General features: G+C 50.3%; 2 protein-coding genes across 8 annotated transcripts in view; both read right to left on the reverse strand.

Annotated features, from left to right (window-relative positions):
- On the reverse strand, positions 1–24,463 carry SGK2 (serum/glucocorticoid regulated kinase 2). 7 transcript variants are annotated; one of them, XM_042980377.1, is made up of 16 exons: positions 24,368–24,463; positions 20,975–21,077; positions 17,662–17,906; positions 16,396–16,455; positions 15,835–15,884; positions 15,249–15,306; positions 14,963–15,046; positions 13,922–14,053; positions 12,746–12,858; positions 12,410–12,446; positions 11,329–11,415; positions 8,539–8,634; positions 7,489–7,644; positions 5,404–5,493; positions 1,499–1,698; positions 1–395 (listed from the first exon to the last, which is right to left on the reverse strand). In XM_042980377.1, the coding sequence occupies exons 4-15, from the start codon at positions 16,429–16,431 to the stop codon at positions 1,534–1,536; spliced, it is 1,104 nt and encodes a 367-aa protein (XP_042836311.1). In that variant the 5' UTR covers positions 16,432–16,455; positions 17,662–17,906; positions 20,975–21,077; positions 24,368–24,463; the 3' UTR covers positions 1–395; positions 1,499–1,533. The 7 variants fall into 7 exon arrangements, 5 of the variants coding, with proteins under 5 accessions (XP_042836311.1, XP_042836312.1, XP_042836313.1 ...); XM_042980378.1 differs by having other exon boundaries at positions 24,418–24,458; XM_042980379.1 differs by lacking the exon at positions 24,368–24,463 and adding an exon at positions 21,771–22,595.
- Positions 22,730–24,478, reverse strand: part of L3MBTL1 (L3MBTL histone methyl-lysine binding protein 1) — a 43,448-nt gene continuing 41,699 nt past the window's right edge. Inside the window, exon 24 of the transcript XR_006215439.1 lies at positions 22,730–22,936. The gene's annotated coding sequence lies outside the window, so the exon portion shown is untranslated. The remainder of the gene's footprint in view (positions 22,937–24,478) is intronic.

The raw sequence follows: 24,478 nt of genomic DNA on the forward strand, positions 1-24,478 counted from the left end.
TAGTTTTTCTACATTTTTATTTTCTGTCTTGGTGAAAATTTTGTGATTTTACAGTCTTAGAACACATGGAACCATTATGTGTTTCACAACCCATAGTGGGTTGTATACTTGTGACAGTACTATCATGTTTCCAACAATTACACTCTGTTGCTTTTTGCTTTGGGAAGTTGGGGAAATTTTGGCCACTCCCACATCTTGTTCCACACACTTGTCAAATAACAGATACTGCTATGATGGAAATCAAATCAGAGTGTTTCAGAGTTCTCAGCACATGCCAAAGGGCAATGGTAACTCTTCCTGACCCAGCTTAGATCTCCAGTAGGTCTGTGTTGGTGTTGTAGGTGTGTTTTCCATGATCTTCCAGCTTCATCCCCCATTATTCCTGGGGCAGGGAGCTGGACAAACACAAATGGAAGAGCAAGAGTGAGATTAACAGGAAAAGACAATAAAACTGCCAGCACACACTGATGTTAAAGTTGTCTCCTTGTCCACAAGCCAAAAACCTAGTAAGCCTACCCTGAAACAGCCGATGAAACACAGGTTTGGGAGCGGGGGCAGGGAAGACTACTTTGCCACTGAAATAAGGCAGCATGATCCATCCTACTCAGTTTTGTGAGTACTGTTGCCGTAGCTACCACATAAAAGCTTCTAGTCCCTCCCTTGAGTCAAACTCTGGCACAGGTGCATCCCTGGGCCACATGCGTGGCCCCAGCAGTAGAGGAGGCTGGGACAGTCAGTATCTAGCATTTTCAGCTACTGTAAGTAGAGGTAATTATTGCCCCCTCATAAAGGCTTATTAGCTAGGACATTCCCTGAATATAGGAAAGGGTTCAGATGCCAGGCAGACAAACCTAATAATAAATGTCCAATACCATCCACAACAAAGAAAGATACCATCAAAAGAGAAAAATAAGAGCATGTTGGGTGATCGCCTATAGGCTTATTACATTTCTGTCATTTTACACGTTGAGTTAAAGATCCAAACACCAAGAGGTCCTTTGGTAGAGAGATCCTGGTTGCCTACTGAACATTTCTCCCTTCTCCCTTAGTATCAGAGCCCTATGTTTTTAGGGGTAGTAATGTACCCAGCTAATAAACCACATATCCCAGCCTCCATTACAAGTAGGAGTGGGTGGCTAATGAGCCAAAGCCATTGGTTGGGGCTTCTGGGGAAGCTCCCTAAAGGTGCTGTTTTGCTCTTCTCTCCTTGCCTCCTTTTTCCCTGCCCAGGACACAGAAGCAGTGGCTAGAGCTCCAGTAACCACTTTGTATCAATGCAGCAATCCTGATACTGGAAGCCAATTGCCAAGGATGGCAGAGAAGAGATACAGAAAGCCTCTTAGTATCTGATGACCTGTCGAACCAGCAGCCTTGGACTACCTAACAACATTCCTCATTCATATGCTGGAAACATATATGTAACCTTATTTAAGCCATTGTTACTTTGAGTCTCTGTTACTAGCAGCTGAAGGTAAGGAAGGCAAGTCCTTAGGGATACCAGCTGTCTTCAGTGGTTACACGAGTGCTTCTCTTCTAGTAGTCCAAGATGGCATCATCCTCTGGTGCATAGGAAAATCCCAGGAATGCACTTGAGGCCCCAGAGCTGCTGGCCACAGTGTCGGGAGTGCAGCCAATGGACTTTGACACAACTTCCTGGGTGAACTCTGGGTCAAAGTGTTTCAAGTCAGCAGGTCCTGCCTGTGAATATAAACCAATGGTGAGATGGGAACACTAGGGTCAGAGCCGCCAAAGGAACCCACGAGCCCTGAGAGCGATGTTAGGCCTCCCCTCCGAATGCCTTGTGGACACCCATCTTTAGCTATCACTTACCCATGTGTTTACATTAATCATTTTATTCCACATGGTCCACTAACCACATATCAATTCCTCTAACCTCCTGGCACCCTGCCTGCTTCACATCAACCCTCAGACAAGTCTAGTCAACATACACTTACTGACTGTCTATCAGCCACTATTCATGGCACTGGGGACACAGAGGAACAAAATAGAGTGGGCCCCGACTCTCATGGAGCCTATATTATGCAGAGGGTAGGAGGATTGATAATAAGCATGTACACAAATAGACAAATAGACAATCTGGGTTGTTGACAGGCCTTATGAAGAAGATAGAATAGGGTAATATGGTAGAGAGTGACTGGCTGCTTTCACCGTTTTGGAGGAAGACCTGTGTATGAGATTGTAGAAATGGTCACAAATCCTGCATTTGCCATCCAGAGGTAGAGTCCATCTCTCCATACTTATAATATGGGTTAGCCATGTGACTTGTTTGGGGCAATCTGTTACCAGATGTGGTTCAAGCAATGGTTTGAAAGATGCACATTGGGAGTTGTTCTCTCTTGCAGCACTTGGAACCCCGGGCCACCTCCTGAACAAACCCAGGCCAGGCTGCTGGACTACGAGAGGCCTTAGAAGGAGAACCCAGTCTCCCCAGCTGCTGGCCAACTCCCAGGCATTTGAGTGAGGCACCTCTAAACCACTGACATGAGAGAGAGCAGCAGAGACTAGCTGGCCTGGCCCAGGCCAAAAAAACTCACCCAACCAACCCAGAGAATTGGGGCAAAATACAAAATTGTTGTTTTAAGTCACGTAGTTTGGGGGTGACTTGTTATGCAGCATGAGCTAACCAAATCAGTCTCTTTGTGAAGAAGGCACAGTCTGTGGAGAATGCTAGGCCACCTGGGTTTTCCGAAGTAAGCAGGTGAACAGGTGGAAGGGTGTACGTATGTGCTTGAGTGTGCAAGCCTTAGGTTGCAGAACCAAATAGACCATGATTTCCAGCTTCTTTAAAAGGCGACCAGGCACAGCGGTCTCAGTTCAGGGCTGAGAGTTCCAAGACCAGAGTGTAGATCCTGGCCCTGGCTCTTGTTAGCTGTGTGGTCCTAGACAAGACAGACATTATCTGTTTTCTACAAATGATATCGATGCTAAAGATACTTATCCAAGTCCTCACAGAGGTGGGTAGGTGGCAGAACCAGGAATCCACACCCAGCGTGTCTTACTTTAAAGTCTATTCACTGCATTCTGTTGCCTCCCTGTCTAGTATTTTTTATACTGGTCTCTCTCCAGGGTGTATGTTCAATATTATCCTCTGGGTCTTTTTTACATTCCCAGATAAAGAAATTTTTCAGGTACCTGGACTGAGCGTAACCTATCTGACAACCACTGTCAAGAATCTGGAGCTCAAAGATACGTTCGTGAGCGGGTAATTGACGAAAGGCCAGGTGTAAATAGCGAGTTCACACTGCAGTGTTGACATATGCAAACTACATGGATGGAAAGGGCTTGACCCTATTGGACACCGCAGGTGGCTGAGGGACCCTCCAATGTCCGCTTCGAATGAGGCTCCTTTCATGCATACTACCACTGCTAATTAACATTCAAACACTAACTGCATTCACTATAAATCAAAGAAATATAAGTTAAAACAATATGAGATACCATTTTTTACTTAACAAATTTGCGAAGTTAAAAACAATGAACTGCACATGTTGCAGAGACAGACAAGAATTCTCCAGCAGACGCTGCTGGCAGGAAGCTGATTCTCCTCCCCACCACACAGTTAAAGCAGTAGGAATCAAGAGCCTAAACAGTTATGAATCAAGAACCAAAGGGCTCCTGGCTGGCTCAGTCTGTGGAGTGTTGACTCTTGATCTTGGGGTTGTAAGTTCAAGTCCCATGTTGGGTGTAGAGATTACTTTAAAAAAAAAAAAAAAAAGGCTAAAAGTGTTCACATACTTTGACCTGGCAATTCCCCATCTGAAATCCATCTTAAGGGAATAATCAGCACTCTGAGCAAAGATACATGCTTAAAGAGGCACCTGCATGGCTCAGTGAGTTAAGCATCTGACTTCGGCTCAGGTCATGATCTCATGGTTCGTGGGTTTGAGCCCTGCATTGGGCTCTGTGCTGACAGCTCAGAGCCTGGAGCCTGTTTTGGATTCTGCCCCAATGCAATGTTTTGGATTCTCCCTCTCTCTCTGCCCCTCCCCCACTCATGCTCTGTCTCTGTCTCTCTCTCTCTCTCTCTCTCTCTCTCTCTCAAAAATAAATATTAAAAAAATTTTTTTAAAGATACACACTTAAAGGTGTTCATCAGTACATTATGATAAAGAAAGAATGGTAGTAACATAAAGCTCACCGTTAGGAGCATGGTTGAATAGATTATGTTACTTACCAACATAGGGTTTAAATATTATGTAGCCATTTAAAATGATACTTATAAAAGTTTTACATGATTTGGGGAAATAATGACATAGTTTTTAGCAGAAAAGAAAAAGGAAGGGGAGAAGATACCTCTATGTATAAAGTATGACCTGTGTAAGAAACACAGAAAAAGACCGTAGGGAACACGTCAGCAGCAGTTTCTCTCGGGCAGTGAGATAATAAGCTTTTCCTCCCTGTTGCCTTAAACTCTGTTTTATATATTTGCTACAATAAATACATGTCATTTTTATTATCAGGAGAAAAAAGGTTAAAGACAGAAAAAGACATTTTTATAGGGCTTGGTTCTGTCTGGGTGTGCTATGTGACAGACCACTTTCTTTCTTTCTTTCTTTTTGAGGTTTAAAAAATGTTTTATTGGGGCGCCTGGGTGGCTCAGTTGGTTAAGTGGCTGACTTCCGCCCGGGTCATGATCTCGCGGTTTGTGGGTTCGAGCCCCGCATCGGGCTCTGTGCTGACGGCTCAGAGCCTGGAGCCTGCTTCCGATTCTGTGTCTCCTTCTCTCTCTGCCCCTCGCCCACTTGTGCTCTGTCTCTATCAAAAATAAATAAAATGTAAAAAAATAAAAGGTGATCACCAAGCCCAAGGTCATCTAGATTTAAAAAAAAAAAAAAAGTTTTATTTATTTATTTTCAGAGTGGGGGAGGGGCGGGGGGGGGGGAGGGAGAAATCCAAGCAGGCTCCACGCTGTCAGCGCGGAGCCCAACACAGGGCTCAATCTCACGACGGTGAGACCATGACCTGAGCTATCAAGAGTCAGATGCTTAATGGACTGAGCCACCCAGGCACCCTGAGATTTTATTTTTAAGTAATCTCTACACCCAGCATGGGGCTTGAACCTACAACCCTGAGATCAAGAGTCACACTCTCTTCTACTGAGCCAGTCAGGTGCCCCCAGAGAGTGCTTTAAACAGCAATGAGGGTTATTGGTGTTGAAAATGAAGGAAGGCTGTGTGGCTCATCACACAGAGCTGGGCTGGAAGTCGGGACTTCTGAGTTTTGGAACCAGTTCTGCCTCTAATTCACCATGTGGTCTCAGACATATCATTGAGCCTCTTGAGCCCTTGGTTTTACCACCTGTAGAAAGAGGGTTGGTCCAGATACCCTCCAAGCTCCCATTAGCCCTGGGAATCCAGAATCTGGGACATGGTGACCTCTTACCACATTTGGGTTGAAGGGTGGAGTCAGCCTCTTGTGGTACAGGTCATCCCAGTTTATGGGGCTGAAGAATACATGGTTCTTTATCTCAAGCTGCAGGAAGAAGGTGCTGATCAGAGTTCCCCATAGCACCCCACCCCTCTCCACCACCCACCCCCATGTCCCAGATCTCCAACTCTACTGGCAGCTGGCTGTCAAGCCATAAAACCTTTACTGGGAAAGTAACCTACACTTCCAGCTGGTTTCCTGGGACAAAGGGGTGTTTTGTAGCCAGGCCTCTTCTCTCATCTAGAACCCAAACCCTTCTCCCCCAGAGCATTTGTTTATTCACAATTATTTACTGAGCACCTACTCTGTGCCAGCACCATGGTATGCTTTGGAGGTATGTCCATGAATAAGATAGCAGGACCTGCCCTTGGGGTTCCCAGGGGCTCTTGCAACCCCACCCACCTGCCTCAGTGCATCTTGATTCTTCTAGAATACAAACCAAAGGAAAAGATTACATCAAGTCAGTAAGGAAGGTTAAGGAAGTAAAGCCCCAAGAAAAGCTACAGTTTCCCGGAGACCCAGAATTTAAGACTCAGCCTTGGGCATGAATCACTACTTCTTTCCTAATCTAAGCCAATGTCAGCATCAAGTGCCTCCTATCCCAGCAGGACCCTCTCTGGATCTGTGTTTTGCAAGGAATGATTCTCCAGCTCCCTACATCACACCCTCCCCACCCTGTGGACTTGTTAAAAAGCCAGATCCATGATATACTGAGTACCCAAGAAACAGATAACACTGGTTGCCTTTAAACTAAGGAACTGAGTCACTAGAGGAACTTTTTCTGAATATCCTTTGAATTATGATCTATGTGAATATACACCTTATTTGAAAATCATACATATTTTTTAAGATGCAAATTTCCACCTGGAAGAAGGGGAACAGTGTTCATGAAAGTCTCCCTCTTTAAGCTGGCTAGGGATGGGTAGACAAATGCCCTAAAAATTGTTACGCTTCACAGCATCTGGCATGTGGGGTACAAATGCTTAAAAAGCACTATGTGCCAGGCACTGGCCTAAGTGCTTTGTATATATTAATTCACGTAATCTTTGTAGCAGGTATGAGCTAGGTGCCATTATTGCCAGTGGGGAAACTGAGGCTTAAAAAGAGAAGTTTGCCCAAGGCTCTACAACCAGTAAGGACTAGTAAGGTGGAGGAGGGATCTGAACCCAGGTAGTCTGTTTCATAGTCTCTGCATCGCAACCACTCTGCCAGAAAGAGAAAGCAAACTTCCAGGGAGAAATGCACTGTGGTCTTCCTCTTATAAATTCAAACGGTCTTTGGTTGACTCGAGAATGTAAGATTATTTTTTAAGTGCTACTTTAATGAAAAAAAATCATGAACTCATTGCAGGAATGGACAAATTATTCATCTCTATATCCTGAGTGCCCAGCCTGGCACTGGCACAAAACAAGTCCAGTCCTCTCTCTGCACAGAAGCCAGAGGAATTTCTTAAAACTGAAATTGGGTCTTACCACACCCCTATTCAAAATCCCCTAAAGTGTACTATGCTTCTTGTTTCTGCCACAGGACCTTTGCACATGCTGTGCCCTGTGTCTGGGATGCCTCCTCTCAGCTCTCTGCATGAGTGGTTTCTCTCATCCTTCAAGTCTCAACTTAATTGTTACCTCCTCAGAGTGGACCTCCCTCACCATGCCAGTGTGAATTCACTCCCTCTCATTATCGTCTATCTTGCTTCATTTACTTCCTGGTACTTGTCACACTCCACAATAATTATACACCATGATGTTTGTTGTCTGCCCCCCCACCCCAACTTAATAAAGCCAAGGACCCAGCCCATTGAATCCCTAGCACCTAGCTTGATGTCTGGTGCATAGTAGGTGCTCAGTAAACATTGGCTGAATAAAAGAACCAAACTAAAGGAAGTAATTAAGCAGCAGCAGCTGTGAATTTCCAGAGGAAGCAGTTAGCAGTGCCTGGTTTTAGAGGGCAGCTGGATGCACATCACTGTGCTTCTCAGCTGCTTCTGCGGGATGCTGAGTGCCCTGTCAGGGGCCAGTGGTCCACTGGCAGTTCACCTACAAAGTCTGATTTGGAGCCCAGCCGCTGCCTCTGGTCCTTGTGGAGAAGGCCTTGCAGGAGGTCGCAGGCAGCCACCGTCTGGCCCCCCGGGATCTGTAGCGGCTGGTACAGAATATTCTCATACATCTGGGACACGTCTTGGCTGTAGAAGGGTGGCTGGTGAGAGAGAGAGAGAAGCTGGAGGCTCATCCATGCCAAAGCGGGGGGAGGTCTCAGGGAGAGTTGGAGCAAAGCCAGATAACGGAAAGATTTAGCCAGACCGCGTGTTGCGCAATGGCTCACATGGCAGATCGGAGAGAGACAGAGACCTCTGGGCTTCTGGCTGCTGGGAAGGCTGAGAAGGGACCTCCCAGGAGCCTGCCCCATCCCACCTCTCTTACCCCCTCTTGTGCACCAACTCTGCACTTTGCAAAGTTAACACTTCCCCCCTTGTCATTCCGGCCCACCCCTCACAGCCGTCTCTGAAGGCAAGCAGCAATTCGTTGATGAGAACACAAGGCTCAGAGAGATCAAGCCACATGGCCAGGAAAAGAGTCAGCCCCAAAATGTGCCCAGAGCCCACTCTTTCCTGGTGCTCTCCACCCCCACCTCCTCCACTGGCCCTTCTTTGTCCTGACGCCACAGAGCCTGCCCTTTCACATCCCCCGTGCTCTGTTGACAAAGCCGCCCGAGCAATGCCTGCGCTGGGGTGAGTCTACCCAAGCCTCCAACTAAGCAGGCAGCTTAGGATGGGGCCCAGGGCTGGCTCCACAAACTACCATCCTTGGGATCTTTCTGGGCCTGTTTCCCTCTCTGTACATAAGAACAGCTCCATTTCCTATAGTGGCAGCCTCCAAAGGCTGTTTCAAGGTGCCAAAGAGTGTGTGTTGTCAAGCGCTGAACTAACATTACTGAAAAATATACATAATCCTCACATCATCTTTTTTAGCTTGGAGTAGAGAGCGAGCGCTCTTTCGGTTCCTTGAGGAGCCTGAATGGCCACACAAGGCAGAGATCCACCCCCAAGGGACCGAGCCACAGGTCCCTTGCAGATGTTTACACCCTACTCACCAGGCCTTGCAGCATCTCGTAGAGAACTGCCCCCAAGCACCACCAGTCCACCGCCCGGTCATAAGGCTCTTTACGGAGCACTTCTGGAGCCAAGTACTATTGAGAAGAAACATACGTTATCTAAAGACACTCGGCCTCAGTCTCCCCATTTGTTTTATTTTTATTTAAAAAAAATATTTTTTATATGTTTATTTCTTTTTGAGAGAGAGAGAGAGAGAGAGAGAGAGAAAGAGAGAGAGAGAGAGAGAGAGAGAGAGAGAGAGAGAGAGAGAGAGAGAGAGAAATGCAGCACAAGCAGGGGAAGGGCAGAGAGAGGGGGAGACAGAATCCAAAGCAGGCTCCAGACTCTCAGTGGTCAGCACAGAGCCTGATGTGGGCCTCGAACTCACGAGCCATGAGATCACTACCTGAGCTGAAGTAGGATGCTTAACCCACTGAGCCACTCAGGGGCCCCTCAGACTCCCCATTTGTAAACAAGGCACTGGGAAGAAAAGATCACCAAGGGTTGCTCCTGCTGTGATATTCACCTGGTTGTGTGCATATGTTCATTCAGTATCCATTTGTCAAAGGCTTAGTCTGTGTATGACCCTTTGCCAACGTGCTGGGGACATAGGGAAGATCAGGCAGGACTGCATTGTACAGTTGTATATGTTGTGCAACATACAAAAGTACTAGCCAAAAGGAGACAGGGGGATGCAAGCCTGGCTGTGATCAACTCACCAAGCCATAACCCTAGTATAGGGCTATATCTGGCAACTTTATTAATATTTAATGGGGTAACTTTTTCTAGTGAATCTGCCCAAGGGGGTGCCTTTATCTAATTTGTGCAGAGCATCCAATCGGTGTCCTGGGAATAGGAAAGCCCTGTGAGTACTCACAGTGCATTGTGGAGACTAATGGTAAAGCGTTAGTAAACATGGCATGTGCTTGTACTGGAAACTGTAGTAACAGAGAGATGGACAGGAATCGGGAAAGAAAAGGTGACACTTGAGTTCATATTGACAGACGAATGTATGTCACAGAGCTGTGCCTTCCAACAAGAAGAGGACCTGAGGCATGACAGTGTTTTCTGCCAAACCCAAGGGCTTGGCGACCTCTTAGCCTGACGTCTCTGCCATGAGGAAGGGACAGCAACAGACAAAGCCATTTTGAGAGACTGTGTGGGTCTGGGAAGGGCAGGAAGTTACACAGACCTGAGCCCTATATAGGGCTCATTTAACCTACTAGAACCTTGATTTCCTCCTCCATAAAATGGGGTTCCAGGATCTCTCTTTTAAGGTTATGTGCTAATCTGTGTGGAATATGGTACACGTGTAGGCCTTAAACAGTGGTCGCAACTATCGTTACTCTTGTCTATGCTTTCTGGCATCACAGCAGGGGCTGAGTTATGGAAGAGATGACATGTTGGGGCCACATGTCTCCTGCACAAGCCAGGGTGTCATATGCCCTGCTCCTTGCCGCTGACAATGTCCAAGGAAGGGATGGCTGGGCTGTCAGGCTTTGGGACACCAGCTCTGTCCAGAAGACATCCTACCATATACAAACACAGACAATGGCTCCTGCTCGGAGTAGTCACCTGTCCATCAGCTGTCCCAAAACCAAATGGAGGAAGCCCAGCTGACATCTGAGATCCAGATGTTCAAGCATATGGAGAACAATAGAGCCGCTAAAGTCTTGTCCCATGTCCCATCAGGAGGAGCTTCTGCCCTGCGGCCTCTGCCTTCTAGCCCCCACCCAGATATCTGTCAACTGGGAAGTCCTCTGCATCCCAGGTCCAAGGGTGGGAGTTCAAGGAAAGATTTTAACCCCAAGGCTACAGGGAGGCCTTGGCAGGACAGATACACATGTAGGAGCTACTGCTGAGACCCACAAATCTGAGCCCTCCAGGTTCTTGGTGGCTGGCAGAGGGAGACAGACCAGTGTCTTACACTCCCAAGTCCTGATCTTAACTGTCAGGCCAAGCCCTCCTGCTCCACACGGCCCTCACCCTGTGGGGCAGTGCTGTCCCATACGGCAGCCACTTATTACATGTGGCTCCCGAACACTTGAAATGAGGCTGATTTTAGCTGAGGTGGACTGAAAGTGTAAAATATGCTCTGGATTTCAAAGACTTAGTTAGAAAAAAGGAATAAATGATCTCAACAATTTTATATTGATTGTATGTTAAAATGACAATATTTTGTATATATTGGGTTAATGAAAACGTACTACTAAAATGCATTCCATCTGTTTCGTTTTACTTTTTATTTTTTTTAAATGTTTATTTTTTTTTAGAGAGAGAGAGAGGGTGTGAGAGCACACGCAAGTGGGGAAGGGGCAAAGAGAGAGGGAGGGAGAGAATCCCAAGTAGGCTCCATGCTGTCAGCACAGAGCCCGATGCGGAGCTCAATACCATGAACTGTGAGATCATGACCTGAGCCGCGATCAAGAGTTGGACACTTAACCGACTGAGCCACCCAGGTGCCCTTCTTTTTACTTTTTTAATGTGGCTACTGGAAAACTTTACATTGACTATATGGTTTGCATGGCTATTTCTATTTCTATAGGTCTGCATTGCTACAGAGCTTCACCACCTGCTGGCCGGGGCCCAGCAGGCCCCTGAGCTGGTGCTGCCGTTACACAGATGAGGAAACCAAGGCAGAGTGCACAGCCAGATCAGGGCAAGGGCTTGGGTGAAAGGCGTGAGCATTCTTCCGCCCCTGCCCAGTGTAACCTGTTGGTTCTAAGCAGGAGTTGAGGCTCAACCACTTATGACTTGATCTCTGACCTCCCCTACAAGGTTTGGCTTACCTCGGGGGTGCCACAGAACGTGGATGTGGTCTCCTCGGGCTCTACACCCTCCTTGCAGAGGCCAAAATCCGTCAGTACCACATGTCCCTGCAGGGGAGGGGGGGCAGGGGCAGGAGAGTGGTCTAAGCTCAAGGCATGGTCAGGCCTAACCCCAAAGCCCAGGTAGTATACCCCAGGCCAGCAGCTACGGAGACTTATGCCTCTGGCACTGGCTATATGTTCCACTGGATGCCAGGAGCAATACAAGGGGCAAGGTGGGGAGATAGCATTCCACTGTCTGCTCCCAGTTTATCACAGACTCAGCCGTGCTCTACAACAATGGCAGCCCCATGAATGTCCTTGCTGGAGGGGTCTGGTGGTGGCAGCTGCCCTGACAGAGGGCTGGAGACTCAGAAAGTAACTGGGCAGCTGGGCAGGAGAGTGGCTAGTGGAGGGTGTGGAGACAGTGGGTAGCACGGGACTCTGCTCAGATCCCGTCTTTAGGGACTGTCATGCCCATCCCCTCCCCCTGCCCCCCGACTGGTGGGACACTGCCTTCTCTCAAAGTTATGCCCCTCCCAAGGGGCAATCCACACCCAATGACAGGTCAATGCAGGGACACAAAAGCCCAGCCTCCTCGCCTTAATTTGGAACAGTTCCAAAGAGTTGTCCCAGCTGGGGCCCTCGCCACCCCTGTAAGATCACCTGAGGCCTCCTCATCTGCAACCACAATGCAGGTGGGCTTCCACCTCTATCCAATCTTGCCTCCTCACCCCCTTAAAACCGAATCTCTTAGAGCATTCCCCAGTAACCATCTGCATTCAACACTCCATCTGTTTCCAGGGAACCCAGTCTAGGACATGGAGAGACTACAAAATCCAAGAGCCTCCACTTGGCTCCACCCTTGCTCATACAGACCTCATATACACACACATGCACATGCGCATGCGATGTGCACTTACATGCGTGTGCACGCACATGGGTACACATGCACACATACTTGAATGCATCCCTACCCATATGCACACACGTACAATGCATGCATGCACACTTGTAAGCACATAGCACACATGTGCACCTATGCACACACACATACACCAACCTGGCAGTCCAAGAGAATGTTCTCTGGTTTCAGGTCCCTACAGAAAACAAGAGGAAAGAGCACTGTAATGTCTCAACCACTTAGTGAGGAGAGTTGGGCCTCTAGAGTCCTGGTGGGAGGACTATTCACGGAGGCTCTCAAACATGTAGAGGGGGAGACCAAGGAGAATGGGCACTTGATCCTAGAAAGGAGGATCCCTACTCCCACTGCTGAACCATCCTCCTTAGACAGAGGACCAAGTTCACTGGCGTTTAATCGGGACCTAGGGGTCCACACAACCCCTGGCATTTGCAGCAGACAGCCCAGGCCTGGCTCTGAGCCACAGGCAGGCCTCACCTGTAAATGATGTTGAGGGAGTGCAGGTAGCCAATGGCGCTGGCCACCTCGGCGGCGTAGAACCGGGCCCGGGGCTCCAGGAACCGGCGTTCCCGCTGCAGGTGGAAGAAGAGCTGGAGGGGGAGGAGGTGCATGAGAAGGTCTCTAGGTGGGGGGCTCCAGCTCCTAGAGTGCAGGGTGGGGGGCGGCTGGCCAAGTCACCCCCTCTGTGAGCTGCAATGTACTCAGATGAAAAAGAGCATGCTGGCCCCCACCCCATACCGTAGTTGTGTGTGTCCAAAGGGTCAGCAGGAGAGACTAATTCACATGGATTGACAGGTACTGGGTTCCAGGCTCCAAGCCAGACCCCTTCACAACTCTTATCTCATTTAATCCTCATGACTACCTTCCAGGTATCAAATATGATGCCAGTTTCACCAAAGAGGAAAGTGGGAGGGGCCAGGTGACTTGTCCAAGGTCATGTAGCTCATAACTGACAGAGCTGCCATTTGAACCTGGGTCATTCAAAGATGTGTTTTTCCTCCCACCTGGGCAGGCAGTAAGATTATTATAGCTGTCAAACTGAGCCCAGCCTAGATCTGTCCATGGGCCAATTGCTTTGGTCTGTTTTGCTGGCCTAGAAAGGCCTTAGCTGCACCAGGGGACTCAGGGATGCAAAGCAAAAACTCTCCTCTTTGGTATCAGGCCAAAAGTCATGAGGTCACACAGACAACATCTGGGGTCACTTGCTCAGAGAGACAGAGTGAAGTCCAGGATGGAGCCCAGTTTATCCCAGCTGTGCTTCTGGGTCACCAGGTGACCTCAGGTCTCAATTTACCACAGGGACCACCCCCACCCAGTGGCCTGTGGTATAAAATGGGGACACTGGAAATCTTGACCACAGAGTTCCACTAACACTGACTTTGCCCAGGTGCCCTGAAGAGTGTCTAGGCAGCTTTGCGTGGGGCAGTCAAGAAATGCTCATGGCTGGGAGCCAGACAGACTTGCATTCAAATCCTGGCTCTGCTAGGTACAGCAGGCTGGGTGGCCTTGAGCAAGTGAGTTACCTCCCAAGCCTCGGTTTCTTCAGCTACAAAATGGGTCTGTTGTAAGGATGAGGTGAGATCATTCCAGAACCTGATACACAATGGGCATGTCAGAGCCAGCCCAGGGGAGGCTCCCTGTGGGCCCACCCACCTCTCCCCCGTTGACATAGTCGAGCACAAAGTAGAGCTTCTCGGGCGTCTGGAAGGAGTAGCGTAGGCCCACAAGGAAGGGGTGCTGCACGCTCTTCAGAAGCACACTGCGCTCCGCCATGATGTGGTTCTGCTGTGGGGTCATAGACAGGGGCCCATGTCACAACCCAGCACAACCCCTTCTACCCTGGCACTGCCTACACGGCCTCACTGGTGGGGGTTGCCGGGCCCAGGGCCTTCTCATGCCCCTACTCAAATAACGGCTGTGGTTCCTTATTCCCCTCAGAGCCAGGCTCCTTGCCTACTAGCCAGGATTCTAAACAGATCAGCCTCATTCCCAGCCACAGCACGTAGGTACAGCTCCAGCCCCAGGGGTCAGAAACCCCTGCTGCCCTCCTCTGGGTGATAAGGAAAGTGTATGTGATTACTACGTTCATGCTTTTGTTCATGCTGTTTTCCCTGCCTGGACGTCCTCTTTTCAGACCATCAGAATCCTACGTTCAAGGCCAGCTGCCAGGCCACCTCCTTCGCAAAGGCTTCCCCCATCTGCCCTCTTGATGTCCTTGTTATCATTAATTTCCTTGCCCAAGTCCTCTGATTGATATTCAAGCCTCTCTCAGGGCCTGTTCTATCCCCCTCATGGGGTTGGCATTAAAGAGACTCAAGTCAGCTGAAGCATCTAGAACTCCAGGATGGCTGTGGCTTTGAGGGGCCTTTGGAGGGTATCAAGTGTGCCCCCAACACTGCACAGATAGGGAGACTGGCACCTAGACAGGGCGGAGGACTGCCACGGAGCCCCGAATTCCCCAGGCAAAGGCAGAGGGCTGGGACCTTCCTTCTGAAGGTCCTATGGGTGAGTCGATTGGCTTGCCCTCCTTGAGAAAGGTCAGTGCCCTCAGCACCACCTGGCTGCCCCCTGCGATGACCACCGCTGCACCCAGCTCCATGGGTCCTTCAGAGTTGGCACCCAAGAGCTTGGGAAACCACCTTAGCCTGGGAACAAGAAGCAGGAGGGGAAATGCCCGTGTGCAAGCTTGGATACCTCTTTCTTCTGTAAGATGGACTTTTTCTGCAGCACCTTCACTGCGTAGAACATCCCGTCAGACTTGCGCTTGGCCAGTAGCACCTGAGCAGAAGCACAAATGCAAGGCCCCACAGGGGACCTACTCCTCTGAACTTCTTATTTCTCAGGAGCCCCCAGTTCTGGCCCCACGTCCATGATTCTGCAGGCTGTGAGCTCCCTCTTTGCACATGCAAGTGACAGGCAGAGGGTGGAGGAGGTCAGGGAAGGGAAGACCCAGGCCTCCCAGCCTCACTGTGTCACTCACCTTGCCATAGCTCCCTTTGCCAATGACTTTCAGGAAGTCAAAGTCGGTGGGCCGGGCACTGGGGGAGGGGAAAAGAACACGGGTCAGTGTTTGTGAATTTGGGAAACCTGGCTCCTGAGATCATATCCAGGCTTCTTTTTAACTTTGAAGCTGGGGAACAGAGGGCGCTTTCCAAGAGCCAAGCCTCCTCACCACTGAAGCATGCCATGATCTCCCAGCCAAGAGGGCTTCGAGGACAGGCCCCTGCCCCTGGGGATCCAGTCAAGCAACCAACAGGCGAGTTGGGGAGAAAACCAGACACAACTGTATAGAAGACAAGGGATCTGGCCTCCAAAGCCCGAGAAGGGCCTGAAGGGTGGGGAGCTGCTAACAATGCAGACCTTGGGGTGCATTTCAGGCACAGGGCTCATCATGGGCAAAGGCTTGGGAAGTAGTGGGAGATAAAGCAGGGGGACAGTCCTGGGTCCCAGATGGCAGAGGGTCTTGGCAATAGACCAGAGAACTTGGATTTTATTCTCAAGGAGAAGGGAGCCAGGTACGAGGAGAGCCAAGGAGGAAGAAAGTTGCTTGAGAGACCAGAACTTACTTTGGGTTGGCTGAAGGCCCCAGGTTGACGTTCCCATTGGCCCTTGAGGGCTAAAGATATTTACAGAAAAGTTATTAAGATCATCAGGGACTGTGTTAGGATCCTCTGCACCTCCCGTTCCTCTGGCCTAGGCCCTGCTCCCTTCTCTACAGGCCTGCTTCCTTCCTTCTTTCCACTCGTCTACCAACCTATCCACCATCTCACCTGCTCCTCCTAACAGCCTTGGGAGGCTGCTGACTATTGTGCCAATTATGAGGGTGAGGAAACTGAGACCCTGAGAAAAGCCATCCAAGGACTTACAGGCAGCTCCACTGGCATTAGAATCCAGGGGTCTTCAGGGCCAATTGTGTATCCCATCTTCTTCTTGAATCTCTTGCCCAACTCTACGCCCTACTTGCCCTGCAAATTAGCCCATTTGCATGAGCTCACAGTGACCCCTGTCGGCCCCCCAGTCCTGCTCTGTGTTGGCCCACCAGGCTAGCCTGTGCGTCCTCAGGCTTCCTCCAGTATGGGAAGAAGTGAGCCCCCTGGTGGTGGGTGGGGGAACCAAGACTCACTCACCTGAGGACTGGGGCTGCCCGCCGGGCTAGAGTCCATTCTGTAACCGTGATCAGGTGGGTTCTGGGGGCACAAGGGGGGCCAGGAATGAGAGAGATGTTGTTGGGGAAGGAGCATGACCTGTCTAGAGTTTCAGGCACCGCTGCACTGTCCACCCCTCCCTGGCCCTGTGCACCTGCCATAGTCTGAGCATCTCCTACCGGAGGCCAGTGCCCCCTGCATGGGAAAAGAACTGAGGTGCCCTGGACCCAGCATCTCTAATCAAACATCTCAAGAGAGAGCCAGGGAGAATGGCCCAGGGTATCCCTCCCAAGCTGAATCTTTTCAAGGGCTGGGGACAGCCAGGACAGTAAGATCCCTGTGAGCCAGGGCAGATCCAGAAATCTAGGATGGCCAGGGCTGGAAGGACCCTTGCAGAGCATAAAGTCCCAACCCTTGCCCCCCTGTCACAGGTGGGGAACCTGAGGTCTAGAAAGGGGTTCGCCTGGGGCTACACAGTTTGTGAGGGGCAGGCTGGGCTCCCCAGGCTCCCAGACAGGCATGTTGTGACCCCAAATTCCTGTGGACACCCTGATCTGGGATCTGTGTCATATTGACTATTATCTCCCTGCCACAAGGACTTCTACCTAATGCCCCTGGAATGCCAGCTGCCCTGGGAGCTTTGGGCCCGAGCTATGAAGAGACCCAAGCCTGGCTAGTGTCTGTTTGAAATCAAATAGTGAAGAGTGTGACCACCTGGTCTAGGCAGCTAGGAGCACAGTGTTTTTCTGCCCCCTGGCCTGCAGGGTGAAGGAGGCTGGTGTGCCCAGGCCCTGGCTCAGGATGCCCAGCGCCCCACAGACTCACCCCTGTTTGGAAGGCCAAGGCCAAGAACCTAGAGGCTCATGGAAGCTGCCCGGTACTGTATATCCCAAGACCCCAGCCTTGACCCACTGTGGGGCCTGGGCTGCAGCTTAGCCTCTCTGGGTAGAAACCACCCATCTTTACAAGGCAGGATCCTACAGCAATCACCCCATGGCCTTCTTGGGAGCTGATGAAGTGACAACAGGGGAAAGGAGGGAATCGCCCACCCCAGGCTGCTCCAAGAGGCCCAACCTTGTGGAGCCCTGAGAGAACAAGCCGGAGAACTGCCTGAGAAACGTAGCCTGGCTTCAGCCAGTGCCCCAGGGTTCGGGCTCCCCCAGGGGGCCCACCACACCGCCACACCCTGTCCTGGGCTGACCCTTGTAGGCCCCTTTGCCAGGCCCTGGCCTCTCCAGCCCCACGTACCTGCACAGCCTGAGGAGAGGCCCCGGAGGGAACCAGCAGTTGGAGCCGGAGGACAGGCAGTGGACAAGAGAGCCTCTCTCTGTTCTCCCAACAAGGGCCGAAGTGTCTGTGCCTGGCGCCGGCCCTGCCCCAGCGCCCAGCTCAGAACTCCCAGCAGCAGCAGAGGGCTGTTGATGTCACATGGGATCCAGCAGTGCTTAAGATGAGACCAGAGACCTCTGTTCCCTCAGGGACATCGCCTCCCCCTGGAGGGTGGGTGGAAGGGGGTGGGCAACAGCTGTAGGAATGCCCTGCTGATGCTTGGGGCTTTTTAGAATGCGTTTGTGTGGGGGTCAGGCGGTGTGTGTGGTGTGTGTGGTGTGTGTGAGTGTGTGTACAGGTGTTTCGTGCATCGATGTGCTTCAGTGTGTCTGGTGTGTCTGCGTGTTCCTGCACGTGAAGGCTTTTGTGTTAGTGTGTCTGAGTCTATGTGTAGACTACTGCATGTGTTCTGTTTATTAGTGTGCATCAATGTGACTGTGTATTTAATCTTGTCAGTGTGTCTGTGCATCTGTAACTGTGTTCTCTGTGTGTGTATCGATGGGCTTCTGTGTAGTGAGTCAACATGTCGGTGTCAGTGTGTATCTTTATATATGTTGATGTGTTGTATGTATGTGTGTGAGTGTGAGTCTGTGTGTGTGTGTCTGCAGATGAGTATAGGTGTCAATGCATGTGTATGACTGCATGTGTAACCACATGTGTATTTATAGGTTATTGTGTGTCTGTTCGTATTGGTTTATATTAGTGAGTGAGTGTGTGTGTGTGTGTGTGTTTATGTAGGGGACTTGTCTGTAAGAAGACATGCTCCCTGGGGCCTACCCAGGCCTGGTGTAGACAGGCCATCTTAAGGTTCCAGAGACCTCAGTCATGGCAACTGAGAGCTCTTTGCCTCCTGAGAATCTACAGATATTTCAGAGCATAGGTATCTGGCTCAGTGCAGCTGGCCTTGGTCTTTGCCGAACACTTGGCCATTTGGGCCCTTCCTTGCTGGCTGCTCCAGGACTCTGGCCTACTGTCTCCAGGGTAGGTCAGGTCGGCCCAGAGCTCTCCAGCTTTGTGAGCGATAGGAAGCAGGGTCCCAGTCAGCACCCTGGCTCATGAAGGCCCGGCTGCATGGTGCAGTCATTAGGTACTCGTGGGGTCCCTTCCTCTCCCCAGGAGATCCTGAGGGTTGTTCTGAGGAATGAAAGAGTTGACAGGGCCTGACCCAGACCCTGCCTTTCCGGAACTTTCTGTGTGACAACCATATGCTACACTTAAGCCTCTACAATTCACCACAGTGGAGGGATCCATAGGCTGGGGCTAAGAAGGTTGGACAGAAAGGGACCTGAGCCCAATGGCCTCGGCGGTTCTCTCTGGGCTCCGAAGAGCAGGGGACCTGAGGGTGGCAGCAAAGAAAGCCAGAGTGAACAATATCAGAGTCTTCCATCTTTCAACCACACAGAAATGTTGAACCAATACACAGATGGGTAGGATGTCATGTTGACAAAACACATAACCAGAACAAGGACACTTCTTCTCAGTAACAAGACACTGATGAGGCCTTTATTCAGCAGCACTGTTTTAGAACAGGAGAAGAATAGTGACCATAATCATAACTGAAATGCCCGGCTCAGAGCACGTCAGAAGACCCGCTGGCTGTAAAACTCCCTGTCTTGACCTTATGTCCCTCTCCAGACACAGTTCTGCTTCTCTGTTCTCCTTTCCAGTTAAATTCCTCAAAAGAGCTGTCTGGACTCAGTTTACACTCCTTCTTTTCTCTCTTGAGCCCATTCCAAAGAGGCTTTTTTTTTTTTTAATTTTTTTTTTTTAACATTTATTTATTTTTGAGACAGAGAGAGACAGAGCATGAATGGGGGAGGGGCAGAGAGAGAGACACAGAATAGGAAGCAGGCTCCAGGCTCTGAGCCATCAGCCCAGAGCCCGACGCGGGGCTCGAACTCACGGACCGCGAGATCGTGACCTGAGCTGAAGTCGGACGCTCAACCGACTGAGCCACCCAGGCGCCCCCCAAAGAGGCTTTAATCCCAGCACTCCACCAAAGCAGCGGGCCCGTGACCCCCGCATTCCAGAGCCAGTGGTGGCACACCGGTCTTCCCACTTGGCTTTGGGATCACCTGGTTTTCCTTCCACCTCACCTCTTTCTCCATCTCTTCTGCTGGATTTGTCTCCTCTTTTGCCACTGGCCTATCCCCATTGTCCCCAGATCTCTATCTATACTTGTTTCTGAGTCAATCACAACCAGTTTCATGGCTTTAAGTACCAGCTATACACTCGACAATTCCCAAACTTGTCTCCCTAGTTCCGACTCTCTCCTGCACTAAATCTGGGTTTATATCTCTAACTGCTCCCTCAGCAGCTCACTAGTTGGGTCCCTGGAGGCACCTCACTCGTAACACATCCAAAACAAGAGTCCTGGCTCACATCCCTTCCACTCGGCCCCGCCCTGATCCTCTGTCAGTCTTCCATCTACCACCTGCTCAAAAGTTCAAGCTGGCAACTTGGAGTTCAATCTAGAAATATGGCACCCTCACCCACCTCCAGTCCACCATGAATCCCCATGAGACTCTACCTTCAAATTAAATCCAGAAGGCACTGCTACTCGCCAGTTCTGCTGCAACCTCCCTGTCTGAGCCACGGTCACCACTTGGCATGGACTATTGCAATAGCTTCCTACTGTCTCCTGACGTTTATCTTTACCCTCTACAATCTTTCTCCACCCAACTCCAGAGAGCCACTTAAAAAAAAAAAAATCTAAGTGGATCACATGAGCTGGCTGCTCAAAAACTCTGGTTGCTTCCGGTCACACCTAGGATTAAAATCCAAAGTCTACCATGGTCTGCAAGATTCCATGAGACCTAGCTCCTATCACCCTCTCCACCTTGGTTCCCATGCTCTCCCTGTCACTACACTCCAGCCTCTCTGGCTTTCTTGCTGTCACTCAAACACACAGAGTGCCCTCTGGCCTCCTGCCCCTGGCATTTACTTTCCACTCTGTCTAGAATGCTTTTCCCCCAGACTTCTGCATGGCTAGGCTTCCACTAATATCCCAGAGGCCTCTGCTCAAATGTCACCTCTCAGGCCTTTTCTGAGATTATGAGTGACTGAATACCCTGGTTTGTCTGGGACTAAGGGTTTCCTGGGATATGAGACTCTCAATGCTAAAGTTAGTACAGCTCTGGGGCAAACCAGGATGGCTGGTCACTGTACAACCCTACTCCCACCCACTCTTGATCCACTTTTTCTGCTTTGTGTTTTATTTTATAACACGTACCACGCTGACACCTTATCATCAACTCTTTGTTTTCCGTCTTAAACTAGAACATTGGCTCTGTGAAGGCAAAGACCTTTCTTGTTCACTGTTGAATCCACAGCACCTAGATAAGGACCAGCAATATGATCGGAGCTCAGTACGTATTTGACTAATGAATCAGGAACGAGCTGATAAGATCGATTATAGTACATACATAAGGTGGAAAAGTACCCAATTGAAAAATAATAGCTAAGGCTTTGTAAATCAAAACGGGAATATGTGTGTCATACAATGTCAAGCAAAAAAGGACTTTTCAAAATGATAGGTATATCAGGGATACCAGCTGTATAAGAATGTGGGGCACCTGGGTGGCTCAGCGGGTTGAGCGTCTGATTTTGGCTCAGGTCATGATCTCGTGGTTCATGGGTTTGAGCCTCGTGTTGGGCTCTGTGCTGACAGCTCAGAGCCTGGAGCCTACTTTGGATTCTGTGTCTCCCTCTCTCTCTTTCCCTCCCCTGCTTGTGTTCTGTCTGTCTGTCTCTCTCTCTCTCTCAAGAATAAATGAACATTAAAAAAATTAAAAAAAAAAAAGAAAAGAAAGACATGTATGCGCAGATACATTTGTGCGTAGCCACCAAAAAAGGCTAGAGGGTTGTGACCCAAGGGGACAGTGGGTTAGGCTAATTTTTGTATTTGTACCTTTGTGTAAAATGTCTCAAGGTGTTGCTGTTCACTTAATATTGCGGCACTAAGGCCTGGGGAGAACTCTGACATGTGCACTTCCCACCACACTCCCATTGCCTTGACTGGTACTCACACCTGTGCAGCTCTCAGCCTATGGCTGCTTTCACTCCTGCAGCATAGTCTTCTGATTGTCTGGCCAGACGCTGGGCATCAATACCTTCTCCTGACTATTCAGACCTATAGAGACCCCTGGGAACTCCCAGCGTGTGGCCCAAGTCCCTCCCTGAGCCCCACAAGCCCGCCCCTTCCTTCTAAGTGCCCCAGCCTAGACTTGCATGCCTCTGTCCCACCAGCTCATGGACCTGCTCACTCGTCCTTGGGCCTGCTGGACACAGTGAGGGTGGGGGTCACACAGTTCCCTGTCCTTGGTGCACTGCTTTGACCGTTCTGGTCTTCTCGGCTAGCCCTTTGCATTCAGCCTCATATGCTTTCCCCAAAAGTCTTGCCAGATCATCCGCTGGCCCCGATCCCATAAACTCTTGTCCCCTTCTTTGGGCCCACTGCTGTTATTACACTTGTCTTCATTCTGCTGGAATTTATTCATTTACATGCCCGTCTGCCCAGTGCATACCAATGACATACCAATAACAGTGCAACCAAGTGCCAGCTTGGTCTTATTTTGTTCCCACAGCACCAGGGATTAGAAACCATCATTATCCCTGTTTTGAGGAGGAGGAAACTGAGGCATGGAGAGGTGAAGTGGCTTGATCAAGACCCCTAGCTAGTAAAGGATCTAACTGGAATTTGAGCCTAAGTAGTCTGACTCCAAAGCCTGTGTCCTGGAATTTCAGGAAGAAGTTAGGAATTTAGAAGAGGAAGGCATGGAGTTAGAGGGAAGGAAGTGAGGGTATAAGGGATTAGTTAGGAAGAAAGGAAATCGGGTGGCCCAGGAGGCAGAGAGGTAGTTGAGAGGGAAGGAAGGAAAGGAGAGAGGGGAGAAGAAGCTAGGAAGGAAGGAAATTAGGAGAGAAGAGAGGAAGGCAGGGACAGTTAGGAAAGAAAAAGGAAGGAAGGGAATTAGGAAAGACGGTGTTAGGAAGGAAAGGGAGGAAACTGGTAGCCAGAAAGGAAAGGAGCCAGGTACCTCGTGTGTCAGCTTGGCAGCCCAGCAGGCTGGCAGGCAAGGGTCCTGCTCATGCCTGAGCCTCTCACCTGAAAACTCTGGGTCCAAGCTCAGGTCCTGGGGAGCAGTCCTGGGCACAGCTCTGTCCTCCTGTCTCTCGGCATGGTCCCTCTGACCTGAAACCCAGTCCTGACTTGCCGGACAACCTTCCCAGCCGGGAGCGACCTGTCACCCACTCGCTTGGCTCCCAAACCAGCGGGGAGCTGGCTGCAGGGCCTTTCAGTTACTAATTAACTCTGGACCTGAATCAAGATGCCCAGCTGTACCCACTGGCTTCTAGACAGGCCCTGCCCCAGGGACCCTCTGAACTTTTAAGAGCTACTGCACAATTCAAGTTGTGTGACCTTGGGCGAGTGACTCCAGCTCCCTGAGCCTCATGTGGATTGATGAGGATCCTGCGTGTCCTGCCTCACAGGGAGGGTCTCTGAGGTCCCTTGCCACATGGTCACATTTGCGTTCTCTGAAATGGCCCCCAGGTTCAGCCCAAATGCTAGTCTCCCACATAACCTTCCCTGACTCCACCAGCTAAATCACATCCCCTTTCCCTTAGTGCCTGGAGGACTGGCCATTGAAAGGGCTTGTCTCACACAACTGTCCTCTCCACCCCTTCCTGGAAGGGGACCACCAGCCTCTGCAGTTAGCCCGTCCCCAGACACCTCTGGGGATGGACGGCTCATTCCGTCCTGAGCCAGCCTCATTGCCTGAAGACTCTGGCACACCCTCATGCTGAGCCAAAGTCTGCTGCCCAGAGCTCACCTGCTCTGGCACCGCTCGGGGAACCGTCCTGGGAAGAGAACTGCAGCCGAGCTGAGCCCCATGCTCCACTCTGCCCTTTGGAGACCCGAGGCTCAGGAACCAGGGCTCAGCCCTCCCCAGCTTGCATGGAAGGAAGGCTTTGTCCTGGTTCATCTGCAGCTGCCCAGACTGAGGGTTCTAACTCAGAGCAGGGGCAGGGCCTGGCCCGCTGCACAGGTGAGAAAAGTTCTGCCCGGTGAGCCCTCCTCAGTTGGCAACTCAGGGTCTGTCACGCAGCTTCCTCCATTGCCTTTTCATTAGCATGTCAGCAACTTCTAACTCACTCTAGCGCCTGAAGGCCCGGCTGCTCTGATGTGCCCTGGGGTGGCCCTGCGTGCCCTCGTCCCCACTGTCAGCAGCACACACAGCACCAAGCGTCCAGCCTCCGCCCAAACAGGGGCCGTGGCTTGCCCACGTGCCAGGAGCAAATCAGGGCCGAGCCCTGGGTCCTGCCCCCTTCCTGAGCGGCCCTGCTTCAGCTCCACCAGGCTCCTCCTCCCCCTGCATTCCCAAAGCTGGTTTTTAACAACCCCACACGATGGTTCTGCATAAACCGTTTTGAAAAATTCCAGCATATAGAACATGGAATAAAGTGAAATCTTCTCCTCTAACCCATCTTTAATCTCATTTCCAAAGTAACTGCTGTAAACTAAATGGTGACCATCCTTTTGGACCTTTGTCTACAACCTATATATCTTATACTAGTTTTCCCAGAAAAACAGGTCATACTATACATATGCATAGCAACTCACTTTTTCTCACACACATCTTTCCATGTCAACACATAAGAGATTTGGGGCACCTGGGTGGCTCAATCGGTTGAGTGTCTGACTTCGGCCCAGGTCATGATCTCACAGTCTGTG

Source organism: Panthera tigris, chromosome A3 (assembly GCF_018350195.1).
Source record: "Panthera tigris isolate Pti1 chromosome A3, P.tigris_Pti1_mat1.1, whole genome shotgun sequence".
Classification (NCBI taxonomy): Eukaryota; Metazoa; Chordata; class Mammalia; order Carnivora; family Felidae; genus Panthera; species Panthera tigris.